At 36.4% G+C, this 17,644-nt stretch overlaps 1 protein-coding gene across 1 annotated transcript in view; it reads right to left on the bottom strand.

The window, feature by feature from the left end:
• Positions 1-320: 320 nt before the first annotated feature.
• Positions 321-17,644, bottom strand: part of LOC126365833 (aldehyde dehydrogenase 1A1-like) — a 36,861-nt gene continuing 19,537 nt past the window's right edge. The window contains exons 6-12 of the mRNA XM_050008464.1: positions 11,757-11,870; positions 8,178-8,280; positions 7,260-7,444; positions 4,695-4,859; positions 4,297-4,454; positions 606-680; positions 321-519 (exon numbers count right to left, since the gene is read on the bottom strand). Coding sequence (XP_049864421.1) covers positions 450-519; positions 606-680; positions 4,297-4,454; positions 4,695-4,859; positions 7,260-7,444; positions 8,178-8,280; positions 11,757-11,870 — 870 coding nt within the window. The 3' untranslated portion in view covers positions 321-449. The remainder of the gene's footprint in view (positions 520-605; positions 681-4,296; positions 4,455-4,694; positions 4,860-7,259; positions 7,445-8,177; positions 8,281-11,756; positions 11,871-17,644) is intronic.

The raw sequence follows: 17,644 nt of genomic DNA, 5'->3' as shown, positions 1-17,644 counted from the left end.
TATATTTATTAAACTATTTAATGCAAGATCTAAATTATTAAGAAATGTTGCATGAGTGCTGCTAGCTGAACTGTGCATATTAATGAAAAATTGTAATGTATTCTGCATTATTTACTACAGTTTTAATGGGTGACACTCAGTTTTTTTAATTGTTGTGTTTTACTAGGTTAGCTTTCTACCCCAAGTTTATTCATCTCTTCTGTACATATTAACAATTACCATTATTTTTGTAAACTGATCTACAAAACTCGTATGATAGTTATAGTTTTATTGCCAAAATGAGCAAAAGGTGCAAATTACGAAGAAAGTAAATACTCTGATAAAAAAATATATGTAAATTTATTTCCATATTACTGGTTTTACAATATGATCAGCACAAAAGTTTGTTAAAGCTTCACAATAATGATTTGTTCAACAGAACAAAATTCTTATTTGATGGCTGAAAGATCTTACGATTTGCTTGGAAGTTTCACAGACACAGTCTTTACCTGCAGATATTCCTGCAGTGTGTCTTCTCCCCTGAAAAATATTAGGCATTGTAGCATAATCAAAAATTGTTTTATTAGTTATGTCATTTTACTTTTTAATCTATACTATTTACTTACAGTTCCCTGCCAATTCCAGACTGCTTGTAGCCACCAAATGGTGCTTGTGGTGAAATGACGTTGTAGCAGTTAATCCTATATTAAAAAGAAAAAAAAAATGGAGTAGGTAAACCTTCCATTATTGAAGCTAAATTAATTACACAACTAAATGAAGAAAGTGGGTAGTGTAGTAGAACACCTATCATATAGCAGATAAGTATCTTACTGATTTAATACACTACAGTGGATGAACAGAGCAATGATGGTATGTCAAGAAAGTAGTATCTCTAATGCTAGTCAACTATTTTACAAACAGTTTGTGCAATTACAATTTTAAGAAGTCATGGGAACACCTTAGTATTTCATCTCTTTAAGTCTACCACAGCCAGCTCATATTTATTTATTTATTTATTTTTGAGTCATCAGTCTTTTGACTGGTATTGTGCAGCCACAAATGAATTCTTCTTTTGTGCCACCCTCTTCATCTGAGATTAGCACTTACACCATATGTCACCAGTTATTCTTGTCATATAGTTTTTACCTTCTGCACCTCCTCCTAGTGCCACGTAAGAACTCCCTAATGTCTAATCACATGTCCTATTATCTTGTTACTTCCTCTTATCAGTGTTTTTCATACATTCCTTTCTTTGCCATTTTGTTGAGAACCTCTTTATTCTTTATCAGTGCATCTAATTTTTAACAACTTTCTATAGCATCGCATCTCAAACACTTCAATTATTTTCTTTTCCAGTTTTCCCACAGTCCATGTTTCACTAGCATACAATGCTGCGCACCAAATGTATGTCTTCAGAAATTATTTCCTCAAATGAGGGCTGATGTTCGAAACAAGTAAACTTTTTTTGGCAAGAAATGCACTGATTGCCTGTTCTAGTCTACTTTTCCTGTCTTCCTTGCTTCATCCACCATGTGTTATTTTGCTCCCAAGGTAGCAGAGTTCTTTATCTTCATCTACTTTATGGTCACTAATTCCATTTACTCTGAATTCATTTTCTTGACTCTAAGACTGTTCATTGCAATAAACAGATCCCGTAGTAATTCTTCACCTGTACTAAGAACGGTGATGTCATCAGTGAATCTTATCGCTCATATCCTTTCACCCAGATTTTTAAACCCACACTTAAAACTTTCTTTTATTTCCATCATTTCTTCTTCAATGTATATAGTGAACATTAGGGGAGAAACATTGCACCCCCATTGTAGATCCTATCTGTGCTCTTTGTTCTTGATCTTCCATTCATATTCTTCCAGCTTGATTCTTGTGTAAACATTTTGTATATCATCCATCTTTCCTCGAAGCTTGCTCTTATTTTTCACAGAATTTTGAGCCTATTGCACTATTTTAAATTGACAAATGCTTTTTCTAGGTCAACAAATTCTATGAATGAGTCTTGATATTTGTGAAGTCTTGCTTTCATTTTCAAGCATAACATCAGAACTGCCTCTCTTGTGCCATTACCTTTCCTCACATAGAACTAAACAACATCAAAGTTATCCTCAATTATCTTTTTCATTCTTCTGTATATTATTCTTGCCAGCAACTTGGATGCATGAGTTGTTAAGGTGATTGTGTACTACTTCCTGCACTTATCTGCCCTTGTTATCTTCAGAAATGTGTGGATGATATTTTCCAAGAAGTCTGTTAGTGTGTTTGCAGTCTCATTGATTCTACACACTTAGTTCAATACATCAATTACAGACATTAAAATAGAACTCTTGTTATTAAATTATTTATTTAACTTTTCTTTTTTTGTTTCTGTGTTTTTCATTGAATCTCAATTCTAGCCAATTCAAAGACTATTTGATTGCAGGATCACAGCTAAAGATTATTTGCAGTGAATTAATTGCAGGGCCTGAAAGCAGACATGCATGGCTCAACCCTATGACTAAATTGGACTATTCTTTTTCAACAAAGCCATGCACAGCCCAGTACCTAAAGTACACGTAACTGCAGGTAAAGATGTCACTGGTTTGCTCATATGGGATGCTGTTTGGAAGAGCAATGATTCTAGTAGTAACCATTAAGTACCATCACCCTTCTCATTGCTCTTAAAGCCATCCTTATGATACTCCCAATCCAATCTCCTTGCCACGGCAATCATATCTCTGTGGAAGACCAGGTTCAAGACCTATCCAGTCCACCCTGTGCTTCCTATTCCAATCCTGTCACAAGCTTATCCAATCAGAGGTTGGGCCACCTGTGAAAGCAGTCATGTAATACCTGCTCTGCTGCAAACATAGCACAGCTTTTTATATTGGTATAACTACCAAGCAACTTTACACTTGAAGTAACAGCCACTGCCAAATTGTGGCCAAGAGCAAAGTGGACCACCCTGCGACACAACATATAGTTGAACATAACATCCCTGATTTCAATGGCTGTTTTAGAAACTGGGTCATCTGGATCCTCCCCTCCACGACCAACTTTCTGAACTGCACAGATGTGAGTTCTTACAACCCATTCTCCATTCCCAAAATTATCCTGGCCTTCACTATTATCCCCACACCCTCCACCCAACAGTTTCTGCCCCGTGTCATATCACCTTCCCCCATTTTATGTCCTCTCATTCTCACTGTGTGCCACAACCTGTCAACACACCCACTGGTCATTTCTCCTCCTCTACTCCTCTTATTTTCTGCTCCCAGTTTCCCACTCCCCCACAGCCTCCCAACGCTGTGCCTGGCGGTCTTGTCCCTTGTCCTGCTGACATTTAATCCTTGCAGGCTCCACCAGCCAAGTGTTCTTCTCTCCTTGTGCCTGTACCCTGCTGTCTCAACCCCCTTCCCCACCCTACTTAGGATTGCTGCTTTCCAGCAATGCAACAGTTGCATTCTCTTTTCACTTTGCCTATCTGCAACCCTAATGTGTCAGCCTTATGAAGAGTAACAATCTAGTCTTTTCATAATATTACAGTTCTCTGTTTTATTCCAGAATGAGAGTTCAAGTCTCGGTCCAGCACACAGTTTTAATCTGCCAGGAAGTTTCATATCAGCGCACACTCCGCTGCAGAGTGAAAATCTCATTCTGGAAACATCCCCCAGGCTGTGGCTAAGCCATGTCTCCACAATATCCTTTCTTTCAGGAGTGCTAGTCTTGCATGGTTCGCAGGAGAGCTGTAAAGTTTGGAAGGTAGGAGACGAGGTACTGGTGGAAGTAAAGCTGTGAGGACGGGACATGAGTCGTGCTTGGGTAGAGGTTGGTAGAACACTTGCCCGCGAAAGGCAAAGGTCCCGAGTTCGAGTCTCGGACCGGCAACCGGTTTTAATCTGCCAGGAAGTTTCATCTGTTTTATTATTTAATACACAAAATAGTCTAGACCATGTTAATTAAAAAATTAAAAACTTTCAGTATGTAGCCATATTTAAAAATTAAGTTGTGATATGTATGTAAAATGACTTGTCATTATGATTCATCGTGCTAATGAGCCATGGAACGTATAACTAACTTCTAACGTAGAGGCCTGTTGTTACTAGCAAGACCAGTTAGTCAGTGCCAAGACTTGTCAAAAATAAACAAACTCTGGGTAGATCTCAATCTCATAACAACTTGTTTATCACTCAAGGTTGTGCAGAAAGAAGTGAATAAAACTGGCATGATAATATTAATAAATAACACAATCAACATCACTATTATTGACAAGAACAGCATTCGTTGATTATATCAACAGGTATTGATAGTGAGAATAAGACTAACCAGACATTGCCAGCTTCCAAAGCATTTGCATACACCAGGGCGTTATTAATATTTTTAGTCACAATTCCAGATGCCAATCCATAAGTTGTATTGTTAGCTCTTTCAATAGCTTCATCCAGAGTTTTGAATTTTAGAATACTTTGTACTGGGCCAAATATCTGAAACAATTTTTGTAAAGCACTGTACTCAAACATAAAAGATACAAAGATCAAATGTAAAACATTTAATATTTTTTTGAACTTTCTATAGTGTCTTGTAAATATTGTTAGAATTTATGAAAACCTATAGATTAATTTACAGAAAGGGAAATATTGGCAATAATAAACAGAACATATTTTAGCAGTCCACATATAAGCAAATTTCATCTAGTAAAAAGGATAATGTTATAAAGTTCTTACCTCCTCTTTTGCAATTTTCATGTCATCAGTAACATTTGAGAACACTGTTGGCTTGACAAAGTAGCCATTTGTACCTATACGTTCTCCACCACATTCAACACGAGCTCCTTCTTCCTTCCCTGCCTTAATGTAGCTCAGAACTTTATTCATCATCTTTTCATTAATCTGAAAAGAATTTTTTTTTAGGAAACATAATGTTTCTATCAAACATAATTTTCTATCAAAAAAGTTCACCTTTAATTGTTTTTTTTTTTTTATTTCCTCAGTTTCCATGTTATAATTTGTGATAATTTTTCTTGATACTTTAAAAATACATTGCAATGTACTGAAACAGGGCACAAATATTATGCCTAATGATGCTACACACTACAGCATTTGGCAACACTTAGTGATTATTACAGTGATAAAACCCAGATTTATTTAACTAAAAGCATGTGTCATATCACCATAAGAAATGTGATTTACGTATCTCATAATATATGCAAGTCAAATAAAGTGAAATGGTCTATCAAAACTACATCAACATTTACTTAAAAGTTAAAGTATTTTCTGAATTGCTACTTACCGTAAAGAAGACACGTCAAATTGCAGTCAGGCACAGTTAAAAGACACTTACATAAAGCTTTAGGCTGCCACAGCCTTCGTCAATAAAACACACACACACACACACACACACACACACACACACACACACACACACAAAGTCATGCACAGACAACCGCCAACTCCAGTACCGCGGCATTCCAGCTTGCTTGTATGTGTAAACGGTAACGGTGTGTGTGTGTGTGTGTGTGTGTGTGTGTGTGTGTGTGTGTGTGTGTGTGTGTGTGTGTGTGTGTGTTTTTAACTGATGAAGGCTGTGGCCAAAAGCTTTATGTAAGTATCTCTTAATTGTGCCAGTCTGCAACTTGACACGTCTTCTTTACAGTAAGTAGCAATCTGTCTTTCCCTCCATTGCTGATATTCCTACCTAAAATTTCCATTGTTTGTGTTTTCTGAATTACTGCACTACTTGCAGCAATAGTTAACTTTTCTCTGGAAAGAGCTAAAAAGATATATATGTGTCACAAATTATGATAACATTCAATGTAACATTTACAGAGATAAAGAAAATGCCATAGAATAAGATGATGCGGAAGGATCCCATCTGCACACATCAAAAAAAGTTTTGCATCACCCCAGTTCCCCTAACTCCTGAAGACAGATGTTCACTGTGGATATTGTATCACAGAAACATTCCCCCTGACTGTTCAGAGACGTCACTAAGCCCGCCAAAAGATGTAAACAACCATGCATGATGGAGGGGGTCCGACAGCCGATCAGTTCCAGTCATTCCACCAGGAAGGAGGTACACGGCTCATGTTGTCTGTAGTTCAAGCATGCCTAGACAGTCAATACCACGGCTCGATCGCATCCACATCATTACTTTGTGCCAGGAAGGGCTCTCAACAAGGGTGGCATTATGTTGGATATGATACATGAATGTCTGCCTCCAACTGATAGTGCAACTATATCGGCAGCATATTGGTGAGGCCTTCGTCTTCACGGATGACAATTCACGCCCCCATCACGCACATCTTGTCAATGACTTCCTTCACGATGACGACATCACTCGAATAGAGTGGCCGACATGTTATCCAGACATGAACCCTATCGAACATGCCTGGCATAGATTGAAAAGGGCTGTTTATGGACATGACCCCCCAATCACTCTGAGGGATCTACACTGAATCGCCGTTGAGGAGTGGGACAGTCTGGACCAACAGTGCCTTGATGAACTTGTGGATAGTATGCCATGATGAATACAGGCATGCATCAACTCAAGAGGACGTACTACTGGGTATTAGAGGTACAGGTGTGTACAGCAATCTGGATCACCATCTCCAAAGGTCTCACTGTATGGTGGTACAACATGCAATGTGTGGTTTTCATGTGCAATAAAAAGGGCAGAAATGATGTTTAGGTTGAACTCTGTTCCTTTTTTCTGTACAGGTTCCGGAACTCTTTGAAGTGACGTGATGCAAATCTTTTTTTTATGTGTGTAGTAAGTCTCCCCAGAACTGAGGTCCCAGTAAAATTTTCATCACTCTTCCCATTTCCTAAACCTCTCAAAGGCTTTCCTTTCGTCCCTCTTCTTTTCCCTTCCACCCTTCTGCCAGAAGAAGAAGCAACTGGCTCTGAAATCTCACACTTTTCAACATTTTTTGTGTGTTTTGTCCTGCTGCAAGTTGATGATCAGACTTTTTATCTGTCCATATCATACAGTGTTTTCAGCTATTGATAATTTTAATATTTGCATCAAACGCACAAGTCACTGATGAAACTGATAACTTACATGGAAGATAAGTGTTGGTCAGCTATTCATTGTTCTTGCAATTTTATTGTATTATTTTGGCCTATTAGAACTTAATGTTCCTCATTGTAAAAATATATATTTGTTGTCCAAAAGGTGAATTAAATTCACAGGGAGTTCCAGAATGTAATGCTATACTTATTCTGTAGTATTGCTCATGTAATACTATACTTATTCTGTATCATTGTTCATGTAATACTATTATTTGTTACCTGAGGACCTTGAAGAATGCCATCTGCCAGAGGATCACCAACTTTCTTTGCTTCAGCTTTTGCTTTTGCTTTCTTAACAAATTCATCATATATATCTTCATGCACAAAAGTTCTTGTTCCTGCACAGCAGACTTGTCCTTGGTTGATGAACAGTGCATCATGTGCTATCTGTACTGCTTCATCAACTGAAACATATGGTTATTGTGTTATTACTACTATTATTACAGTTTTTATTTTATTTATTTTTTACATTACAAGTCTAAGCTTTATCAGCAAAAGGCAATCTGAAAAATGTAACAGTATACCTGAAGTCATATGTAGAGATAAATGAAATCACAACTGGGTTGTGCAAACAATTAGCTTTACCACAATTGGGAGAGAATTTCTTCAGTAGCCAAACTTACTGTTTGTCAAAACATAAAACTGTGATAGAATACAGAAAGATAAAAGTTGAAAATAATGCAGTAACAGTCAACTTCACTTAATGATATCTCATTGGTCATTGATAAGTACATACTTGGAACCTGATATGCAAACTTCATACAAACAGAAGTTACATTCATCTATTAATGTTTCTTATTTTACAGAAAATGGGGGCAGCCACACATCATTTCGGAGACAAAGTTATTTCCCTACTATTGGATGGGGGTAGAAGAAATACATGCTTTTGCAGCACACAACTTAATTTTTATGCAAGATAAAACATCTATGTATGAAAACTAATCTTTTGGCTTCTCTACAATAACTATTTTAAGAGAGAAAGCTGGAAACTTATCTGAAAATCATGTTTCCCCTGCAGCGCTCTTTGCAAGGTAGCAGGAGGTCTTTCCTTATTAAATTTCAATGATGCAATGCTCACAATAAATGTTTTTAAACTACTTGTATCATTTATATTTCTATTTGAATTAGTTTACTTACTGTCAGCATCAGGAAGTATTATCAGCGGACTCTTCCCACCCAGCTCCAGTGAAACTTTCTTCAAGTTTGACTGTGCAGCTGCTGCCATAACTGCTTTTCCAACCTGGACACAATTTTAATACTTCCTAATACTCAGTTATTACTGCAACATATCAGGCATAAAAGAAAGATTTGTTTTATTTTCCAGTGTGAAGGGTGATCAGAAGTTCATGTTGATGGACTGGTGGACCCTGTCACCAAAGTAAGAAATTTCTCACAGTGCAAAGCATGCTGAGCTGTTTCTTGAGCAGCTTATCAATTTCCTCATTCAATTTTAACTGACTGCCCATCTGGATGCCTAGGAATTTTAATATGTGTTGTTTCATTAATTTTCTGATTGTTAATATTCATTTCAGGAACATAAAGTTTATTTGTTGTGTGGAACTGTAAAATAATTGGTTTTGAAAAATTTAGGAGTAGGCTATTGCTGTGAACTATTTGCAGGTACATAGTCCAATATGGTTACAAATAATTCTCATGTTTAGTGGACTTTTGATAAAATTTTATGTAACTGCATAAATGTTCATATAATACTGGCATATTATCAACATGCTCCTAAATACTGTGTATACCATTACTTATTCACAGTTACACATTAATGAAGTTTGCTCAGAATTCCTGTATTTGCTGATGGAGTGAAAGCAGTAGTGAGATGTTTAATATTTTTAAAATAATTTGTAAGATTTTATTTCATCTTTTGAGAGAGCTTTTCCTCTAAAGTTTTATTTCTAGATGAGGTGTATTATCAACATATCTTATCAATGTTGCCTGTTATGCATGTATTATTTTGTCTCTCTTATAGGGACAGTTTCTCAGTTATGATTATTGCAATTAATAAAATGAAACAAAAACAATGAAAAAGTATTGGTAATGATTGCACGTAGCCAACGGTAGAATACCAAAGCCAGTATGACCTGAAACTGTCGTTCCACTATTGTTATTTTGTAATAAAACCTGGCATAGTTCAAATAAAGTAGTCACTTTTTGTATATATATATTAGTTAAATTCCTACAGGTGGCTTCAGTTGTCTAATATGAGTATGATTCCAATAGTGCCGTTTGTTGGATGCAGAAGTTCCGCTGTTCACCGTGTCTGTCTCAATTTGGGTGTTTCTAATACCATTTTTTCTTTCTGGATGTGCTTGCTTGCTGCTACTTGATATAAAAAGTAATACAAAAAACTCATAAGTTCATCATTCACTTTCGAATTATTTCACAGGGAAGTACAACTTTGTTCCACGACTGCGTCTCAACCGACCACAGCAGACTCTACAAGTGACAAAGAATGACTCTAGCTTCAAAGATATTCCACTCGACATCCAAACTTCCGCTTGTAATAAGTATCTTTGATATTGTTCGTCATATCCACCAATATCAATCAATATATTGCAATGTTTTAAACATAATAGTAAATTAACATAAAAAATAAGTAGATTATAATTTATAAAAATTCCGACAAAAATATAAGAGAAAAACATTCACCACTTCGCCCACTAGATTCTGTATTGATAACTTCAGTTGAAAATAATACATCTCCCAGATCCATTACAGACTTCTGTCAGTAAATGTTCATTATGACTAATCTGTCACAGGAACAAACAGCTGTTAGTGAAATTATTCAAGTCTTCTAACTAAAAAAAAAAAAAAAAAGATCCACCAGTGAAACAGATTTCATCTCTCCTGTATTGTTGCCCAGACATAATTATGAGTGCAGTAAATGGTACTTTTTTTGGTGGGGTGGGTGTGGGGAGGTTCTTTTCAGAAATGGAATGAGGTCACCAGCTCTAAAAGAATAGACCATGAATGTTATGTATACCTTTAGATTCCTGTACACCATGCACTCCAATACTTAGGTGGTCCCGCCATATGTTAACTCATCATCTCATTGTCATCATGTCTTCAACCTGAAAACTGGTTTGATGCGCATCTTGATGCTAACCTATCCTTTGCAAGCCACTGCATCTCTGCCTCTGCCTAACAACTGCAATCTACATCCATTTGAACCTGCTTACTGTTTTCAAACCTTAGTCTCCCTTTAAATCTCCTTCCCTTCACTCACTCTCACTCTCACTCTCTCTCTCTCTCTCTCTCTCTCTCTCTCTCTCTCTCTCACACACACACACACACACACACACACACACACACACACACACACACACACACCGGCTTCCTTTCACTACCGAATTGAAAATTTGGTGATGCCTCAGCATGTGCCCTATCATTCAATCTGTTCACTTAGTCAAGTTGGGCCATAAATTTCTTTCTCTCCAATTTGACTCATTACCTCATCAGTTATTCAATCTATTCACCTAATACGTTTAGTATTATTATGTAACACCACATGTCAAAAGCTTCTATTTTCTTCTTGACTGAATTGCATATTGCCCATATTTCACTTCCATACAACATTTCACACAAATACCTTCAGAGAAGACTGTTGGGTGCAAATTTTGTATTAGATGTTCACAAATTCCACTTTCTCTGACATTCTTTTGTTGCTAATGCCAGTCTGCATTTTATATCTTCCCTAAGTCAGTCATCATAAGTCTCTTTGCTGCCTAAATAATAAAACTGTTCTACTACTTTCAATGTGCCATTTCTTAATTTATGGTAATTACTTTGGCATAGCCTGGTGTACCTCGACCACATACCATTACCCTTATTTTTTTCTTATCGATTTTCATGTTACAATCTCTTTTCAGGATGTTATCTGTTCCATTCAACTGTTCTTCAGTCCTTTGCTTTCTCCGACAATTACAATGTCATTGGCAAATATCAAAGTTTTTATTTGTTCTCCATACTTCTCATTCATTCTCTGTGAGGCTGGTAGGCTTATAAACTTCCACTGCTGTTGTGGTTGTTGGCTTCACATCTATTTGGCTTCGATAATGCATTTGCTATGCTGTTCATAGTTGCTTACCTGCACTGCTGTTTTCTTACTCATAATTAGGCTTACTCTTACAGTACTCCTATTTTATTTTGTGATGATAACGCTATACTGACCCAATCAAAAGTCTTTCTTTCTGCCAGCACACTATGCTAATTCCCACTGTATCCAACCTATCCATTTCCCTTTTTAAATTCTCTAATCTACAGAGGGACGTAACATTCCGCACTCCAACTTGTGGTATGTCTGTCTTTATTTTCCTGATGAAGACATCCTCCTGGGTAATCCTCACCCAGTGACGTGTATGGGGGACTATTTTTAACTCCGAAATATTTTTCATAAGAAGGTGTCAATGTCATTAAGCCATAAATTAGAGCTGCATGCCTTCAGGAGAAAGCTCATGGCAGTAGTTTCTCCTAGCTTTCAGCTGTTTGCAGTTCCAGCACATCAAAGCTGTGTAGGACAATGGTACAAGGCTGTATCATATCTAGGCTGTTGCTTGAAGTGTTCATGTATGTTTTCAACAACATTGTCAATGTTCCAATGATTTTCCAAACTCTTAGAAAAAAACTTATTATGATATTTTTAATCAGGCTTTCACTCAAATATTAGCACTCATATATTAAATTATATTCTACAAATAATTTTCTTACCGCAACAGAACCAGTGAATGCCACTTTTGAAATTTCAGGGTGTGATGCAATGGCAGATCCTGCAGTTGGCCCATATCCTGGGACAACATTGACAACTCCAGCAGGAAACCCAGCCTACAAAAGAAATTATGGTTGGCACCTGCTGTTCCAATTTCTTTTTAGTCCTATTGATTACATGTTATACAAGTAGTGTGCCAATAATACATACCACATCAAATGAAACAATGCAGTATTTCATGAGCATTTTACATATCGTATACACAATATTTTCCTTATTTTATAAGAGCAATTAGTTGCATATAACACTGCAACTTGCAATTTATTCACATACTTTTAAATGAGTTCTTAAAAAGTAAGATGCAATGAAAGAACACAACCTTATCCTAATGACATAAATAAATAAATAAATAATAAAATTACATTTTTAACATCATAATTCAAATTAAAATAAAATATTTTTGTTTTTATGGGATGAGTGGAAGTATCATATCTTTTTCTTTTAAGAGTGTTTTTACCTAAGTGGTTTTTCTCTATTCTTACTCTAAGGGATGCCTTGCAAACTCGAAGTGTTACTTCATTACTTCATTTTATAGCAGGTTCACCTATGAAGAATATTTGTTAGTTTTCTTCTGGATACCTGTACATTATTAATTCCTTTTCTATATTGATGGAAAGCTTATTGGCTACTTCTATACCTGGCTCACTAACTCCCTTGTATACTTTCGTGAGAGTTGAGGAGACCCCGGTGGAAGTTTTTCACCTGTCTTGTGACCTGGTTGTCAATGTCACACTTTATCTAAAACAGTTCCTTGTTATTGGCTGCAAAGACCATCAGTGAATATATATACTGAGATACTTGAAGAGACCCTTATATGTTCATCTTACTGCTCATTTTTAATTTTAAAACTTTTCAATTTCGACTTCATTCCCCAGAAGATTATACCACAGGCAATTATAGAATGGAAAAAAGGCAAGATGTGACAATAGCATTATTTCTGTGTCACCAAAGTAAGAAATTATTTACAGTGCAAAGCATGCTGAGCTGAGTTTTTTGAGCAGTTGATCAATTTGCACATTCCATCTTAACTGAATGACCAGCAACAAACTGTCCATTCACATGAATGGACACAGGCAGACCGTGTTTGTTGGTAATGAGGATCACCCTGTGGCTAAACATGCCTTGGTGCATGGCCAGCACATCTTGGCACAGTGTTACACCGTCCACGTTATCTGGATACTTCCCACTAACAACAACCTGTCAGAACTCCAGAGATGGGAACTTGCCCTTTAGTATATCCTCTCTTCTTGTTATCCGCCAGGCCTCAACCTCCGCTAATTTCAAGTTGCCGCCGCTCATACTTCAACAACATCTTTGCCTGTGTACTTCTGCCTTGACTGACATCTCTGCCCAAACTCTTTGCCTTTACAAATGTCTGCTTGTGTCTGTGTATGTGCGGATGGATATGTGTGTGTGTGCACAAGTGTATACCTGTCCTTTTTTCCCCTTAAGGTAAGTCTTTCCGCTCCCGGGATTGGAATGACTCCTTACCATCTCCCTTAAAACCCACATTCTTTCGTCTTTCCCTCTCCTCCCCTCTTTCCTGAAGAAGCAACCGTTGGTTGCGAAAGCTTGAATTTTGTGTGTGTGTTTGTGTATCTATCGACCTGCCAGCGCTTTTGTTTGGTAAGTCACATCAACTTTGTTTTTAGATATATTTTTCCCACGTGGAATGTTTCCCTCTAACAAAGATTATGTGACTTACTGCACATACACTGTGTATGTGAGGTTGGATATGTGTGTGTGTGTGTGTGTGTGTGTGTGTGTGTGTGTGTGTGCGCGCGCGAGTGTATACCTATCCCTTTTTCCCCCTAAGGTAAGTCTTTCCACTCCCGGGATTGGAATGACTCCTTACCCTCTCCCTTAAAACCCACATCCTTTCATCTTTCCCTCTCCTTCCCTCTTTCCTGAAGAAGCAACCGCCGGTTTTGAAAGCTCGAATTTTGTGTGTCTATCGACCTGCCAGCACTTTTGTTTGGTAAGTCACATCATCTTTGTTTTTAGATATATTTTTCCCGCGTGGAATGTTTCCCTCTATTATATTCATATCCCTCTTTCCTGAAGAAGCAACCATTGGGTGAGAAAGCTAGAATTTTTTGTGTATTTTTGTGTGTCTATCGACCTGCCAGCGCTTTTATTTGGTGGGTCCCATCATCTTTGTTTATATATAATCTAACTTCTGCACAATTTCAGTGCAGTAATGTGTTCATTGTAAATATGTGTGTGTATATATATATATATATATATATATATATATATATATATATATATGTGTGTGTGTGTGTGTGTGTGTGTGTGTGTGTGTAAGTACAATCTAACTTCTTCACCATTTCAGTGCAGTAATGTGTTCATTGTAAATAAGTATTATAGTAGTTGTATTACATGTTTATTACTTTATAAATAAATAAAAACTTTTTTATTTTAAATTCAGTGCATTAGTATTTGTAAAATGACTTTCATATAGTGTTCATTAAAAAAATTACGATCATTCCACTTGGGACCTGTGGAATGATACAATAGCTTATTTGTTTTAGTTGTAAATATTTGTCATGTATTGTTGTTTTTCTGACATGTTCCACATTCTGGAGGACCTCCTCACTACGGATCAATTGGAATGAAAGTAAATCTAATCTAATCTAATCTAAAGATCCTCGCAAACGCTATTTTAATGTCATTTGTTAACCACTTTCTGCTTCCAATACAGGTTGCTTTGATTTTAATTTGTCCTTGGGGGAAGTAGGTTTCAAAGTGTTTGACGAATACGTTCCAGAATGAATTCAATTTCTCATACACTGTGTCTGCCTGATATATTTCATCCTGTTGTTCCTGATGTAAACTATTTATAAACAATTGAGTAGATTCAAAATTTATTGTTCTAACATGTTTAACTTGGGTACGACCATGCACTGTTTTTTCCGCAGGCAAGTTTCGAAGCTCTCATTTTAACATTGTGGTCAGACAATCACTTATTACAGTCTGTGTTTTTACTTCACTTTAATCTGTGGGGTTCAGGAACACATTGTCAATCATGATCTTGCTATATCCATTTATTCTTGTTGGAAATGTTGCCCTACAGAGTATGTTGAAAGGAGACAATGATTCAAATTGCTTATGATTGTTATTATTTGAAAGAAAATTTATGTTAGAATTACTGCATACCATAAAATTACTGTTATTACTTTATAGTTTTGTAAAAACTGATTCTAGCGGGGAAAGAAACTTATGAATGTTTCCCACAGGTGTCCTGTAAACTTTTACTATTATGAGGGATGGCTTTTACAGTTTTAATTTGACAGCACAGCATTCAAAATGCTGTTCAATACAGTACTGAAAGAAAAAAGTCTGAGACCAAAGAAAATAAAGCTATCAATCTAGATACATTTTTACATACAAAAGATGATGAGCATATCTGAATCTGACCTGAAACTTGCCGTCAAAATGAGATGGAGGTCTATTTCCTTTACAGCTGTGTACTATAAACTTTATAGCCATCTGACTTTATGAAATTTTTTGTCCGCGTGGTCAAAGAAGCAGATTTTCATTTTTCTGGCTGGGTAAACTGCAGCGAACCATAACAAACTGCACAAAAAGCACTTGCACTCTCCTAAAGTGACTGATGTGGGGTTGGTGTTTTTGGAATTGTATACCTCTATTTCTTTGAAAATGAACAGACAGTGACCATTGACTCAGAAAGTATATGACTATATTGGAAGGCTTTGTTGAAATAAATGTAAGGCAGCTTGGCAGTGATCCTAAAAACCTATATTCCAGCAGGATGGAGCAACAGCCTACATCACATAATACAATACATCTGTAGTACGTAAAATGTTTGGAACTGTTCTCTCATTTCGGTGAACTTGCTTGGCCTGTGGGTGTTTCTGACCGTGCATTCCAAAGGCACATCATGAGTATTCAAGAACTCAAGCAAGCCACTGGTGACAAAGTTGCAGCAAGTGATGAGGACCTATTGAGGCAAATGTATAACTTCAAGAAACATTTTCAAGAAGGGACTGATGTAGTTTAAAAAAATAAAACTCTGTAATCAGTGGTAACAAATGGCGTCCTCCGTTGTATTTACAGAGAGTTTTACTTATTTTTTCCCCTTCTTCCGTATATAATATATGAGTAGCTGAAAAATGTCAATTAACGATACACCCCTGCAGGTACACACAGTAAATACTTTCTACACCCATACTCTTACATAGAATGTCACAGCATGTATCATGATGTGCAACCACACTAGATGTCTTTATAAATCCATACTCTACCACAGGTAATTAGTATTCAGCTTGGGGCAATTTTTTTAAATTTTTTTTCATATGTGTGGCATATGAATTGTTATTCAGCCTTGTGAATTGACTTTGTCTAAAATAATTAGCATTACGAATAAATCCCAATGCAACGTGCAAATCCATGAGTGTAAGATGGGATGAATAATTATTAATTATTAGATTTTCAAAACAACTCTCTCTAGTTTTCGAAAGCACAGTTAGTTCTTCATGTCAATTACAGAAAGTTATTGGAGTGGGAATACCACCCCATTTACAGAAAAAAAGAGGAATCACTCTCAAAAGTAATAGAATCAACTATGGAAGGAAGAGTAATGATCTGTCTGAATAAATACAATCTTTTCAACAAAGCACTCTTTGGCATCCAAAGCAAGTAAGTACAATGTAGGCCATAACAGATTTTACAAAAGTAGTCTTGAAGGTCTCAACAGGGATAACTGTGTACAGACACATTTCTATAGCTGTCCAAGGTGTTTAACACTGTTGCCTATAAAAGACTACTAAATGAAGTGTTAGTTCTAGGTATAAGATGTTACAACGGTAGGTATAAGGCTAATGAGTGGTGCCACTTTAACCTGGAAAATTACACTGCAAAAGATAGAGATAACCCACACTTCAGATACTAATTTTTTTGTGAAGCAAGCATCAAACCCAGCTGTTCCTCAGGATATTATATTAGGAAAAGCCTGCTCTTAACGTGTATAAATGAATATCTAGACAAGACAAGACACGAAAAAAAATTCTCCTTGCTCGTGATAGCAAGATTATAGTTGTTGATAAAACATCATAACTCTTAGTTTAGAAGGTACATGAAACCCTTAACGATGTTTACAGTTGGGGTAGCATGTAATAAATTAACTCTGATCATAGCAAACAAACAGTATAAACTTCAGTGTAAAGACAGAAAACTGTTCTATCACATTAAATATGCATGAAAATCTATAGATTGTGTAGCAAAAACAATGTTTTTATATTGATTGTCATCTGACATGGAAGGAATGTATGAAGATATTGCCAAAGAGAATACTACAGAATGTTCCATCCATAGGATCCTATCACCACTGTTAGCAGGAACTGACTTATGGCAACATACTGTTCCTATGTACACTAAATTCTTATTTATGGAATTCTTTTCTGGGTATCAAATGCACGCAAAATGGGAAAATCTGCTAAAACAGGCTATACAAATAATGAAAAAGTAGTAGTCAGGCTCACTGTAAGGAAATGCCTTTTTTTGTGTGTCTTATGGTGCCAAGTGAGTTAATGTACCGGTCTTGTCACATGAGAAGAAAAATTAGTAATTATGTCATAAATAGTTCTACCCTTGCTCATGGTGCAAGAACCATTTACTAAGTAATATAAAACATAAGAACTCTTAAATAATATTTTCTAACAGAGATTGCCCCAGGAAACAAAAGAGATAACTAAAATACTTTAGAAAGGAAGAGTGTAGGACTTAAATAATGCACACTACACAATTTAAGATTAGCTACAGAACTGTTGAGTATGGGTTCATAAAAAATTGGAATAACTAAATAATA

Source organism: Schistocerca gregaria, chromosome 4 (assembly GCF_023897955.1).
Source record: "Schistocerca gregaria isolate iqSchGreg1 chromosome 4, iqSchGreg1.2, whole genome shotgun sequence".
Taxonomy (NCBI): domain Eukaryota; kingdom Metazoa; phylum Arthropoda; class Insecta; order Orthoptera; family Acrididae; genus Schistocerca; species Schistocerca gregaria.
This window is presented reverse-complemented; position numbering and strand designations above follow the sequence as displayed.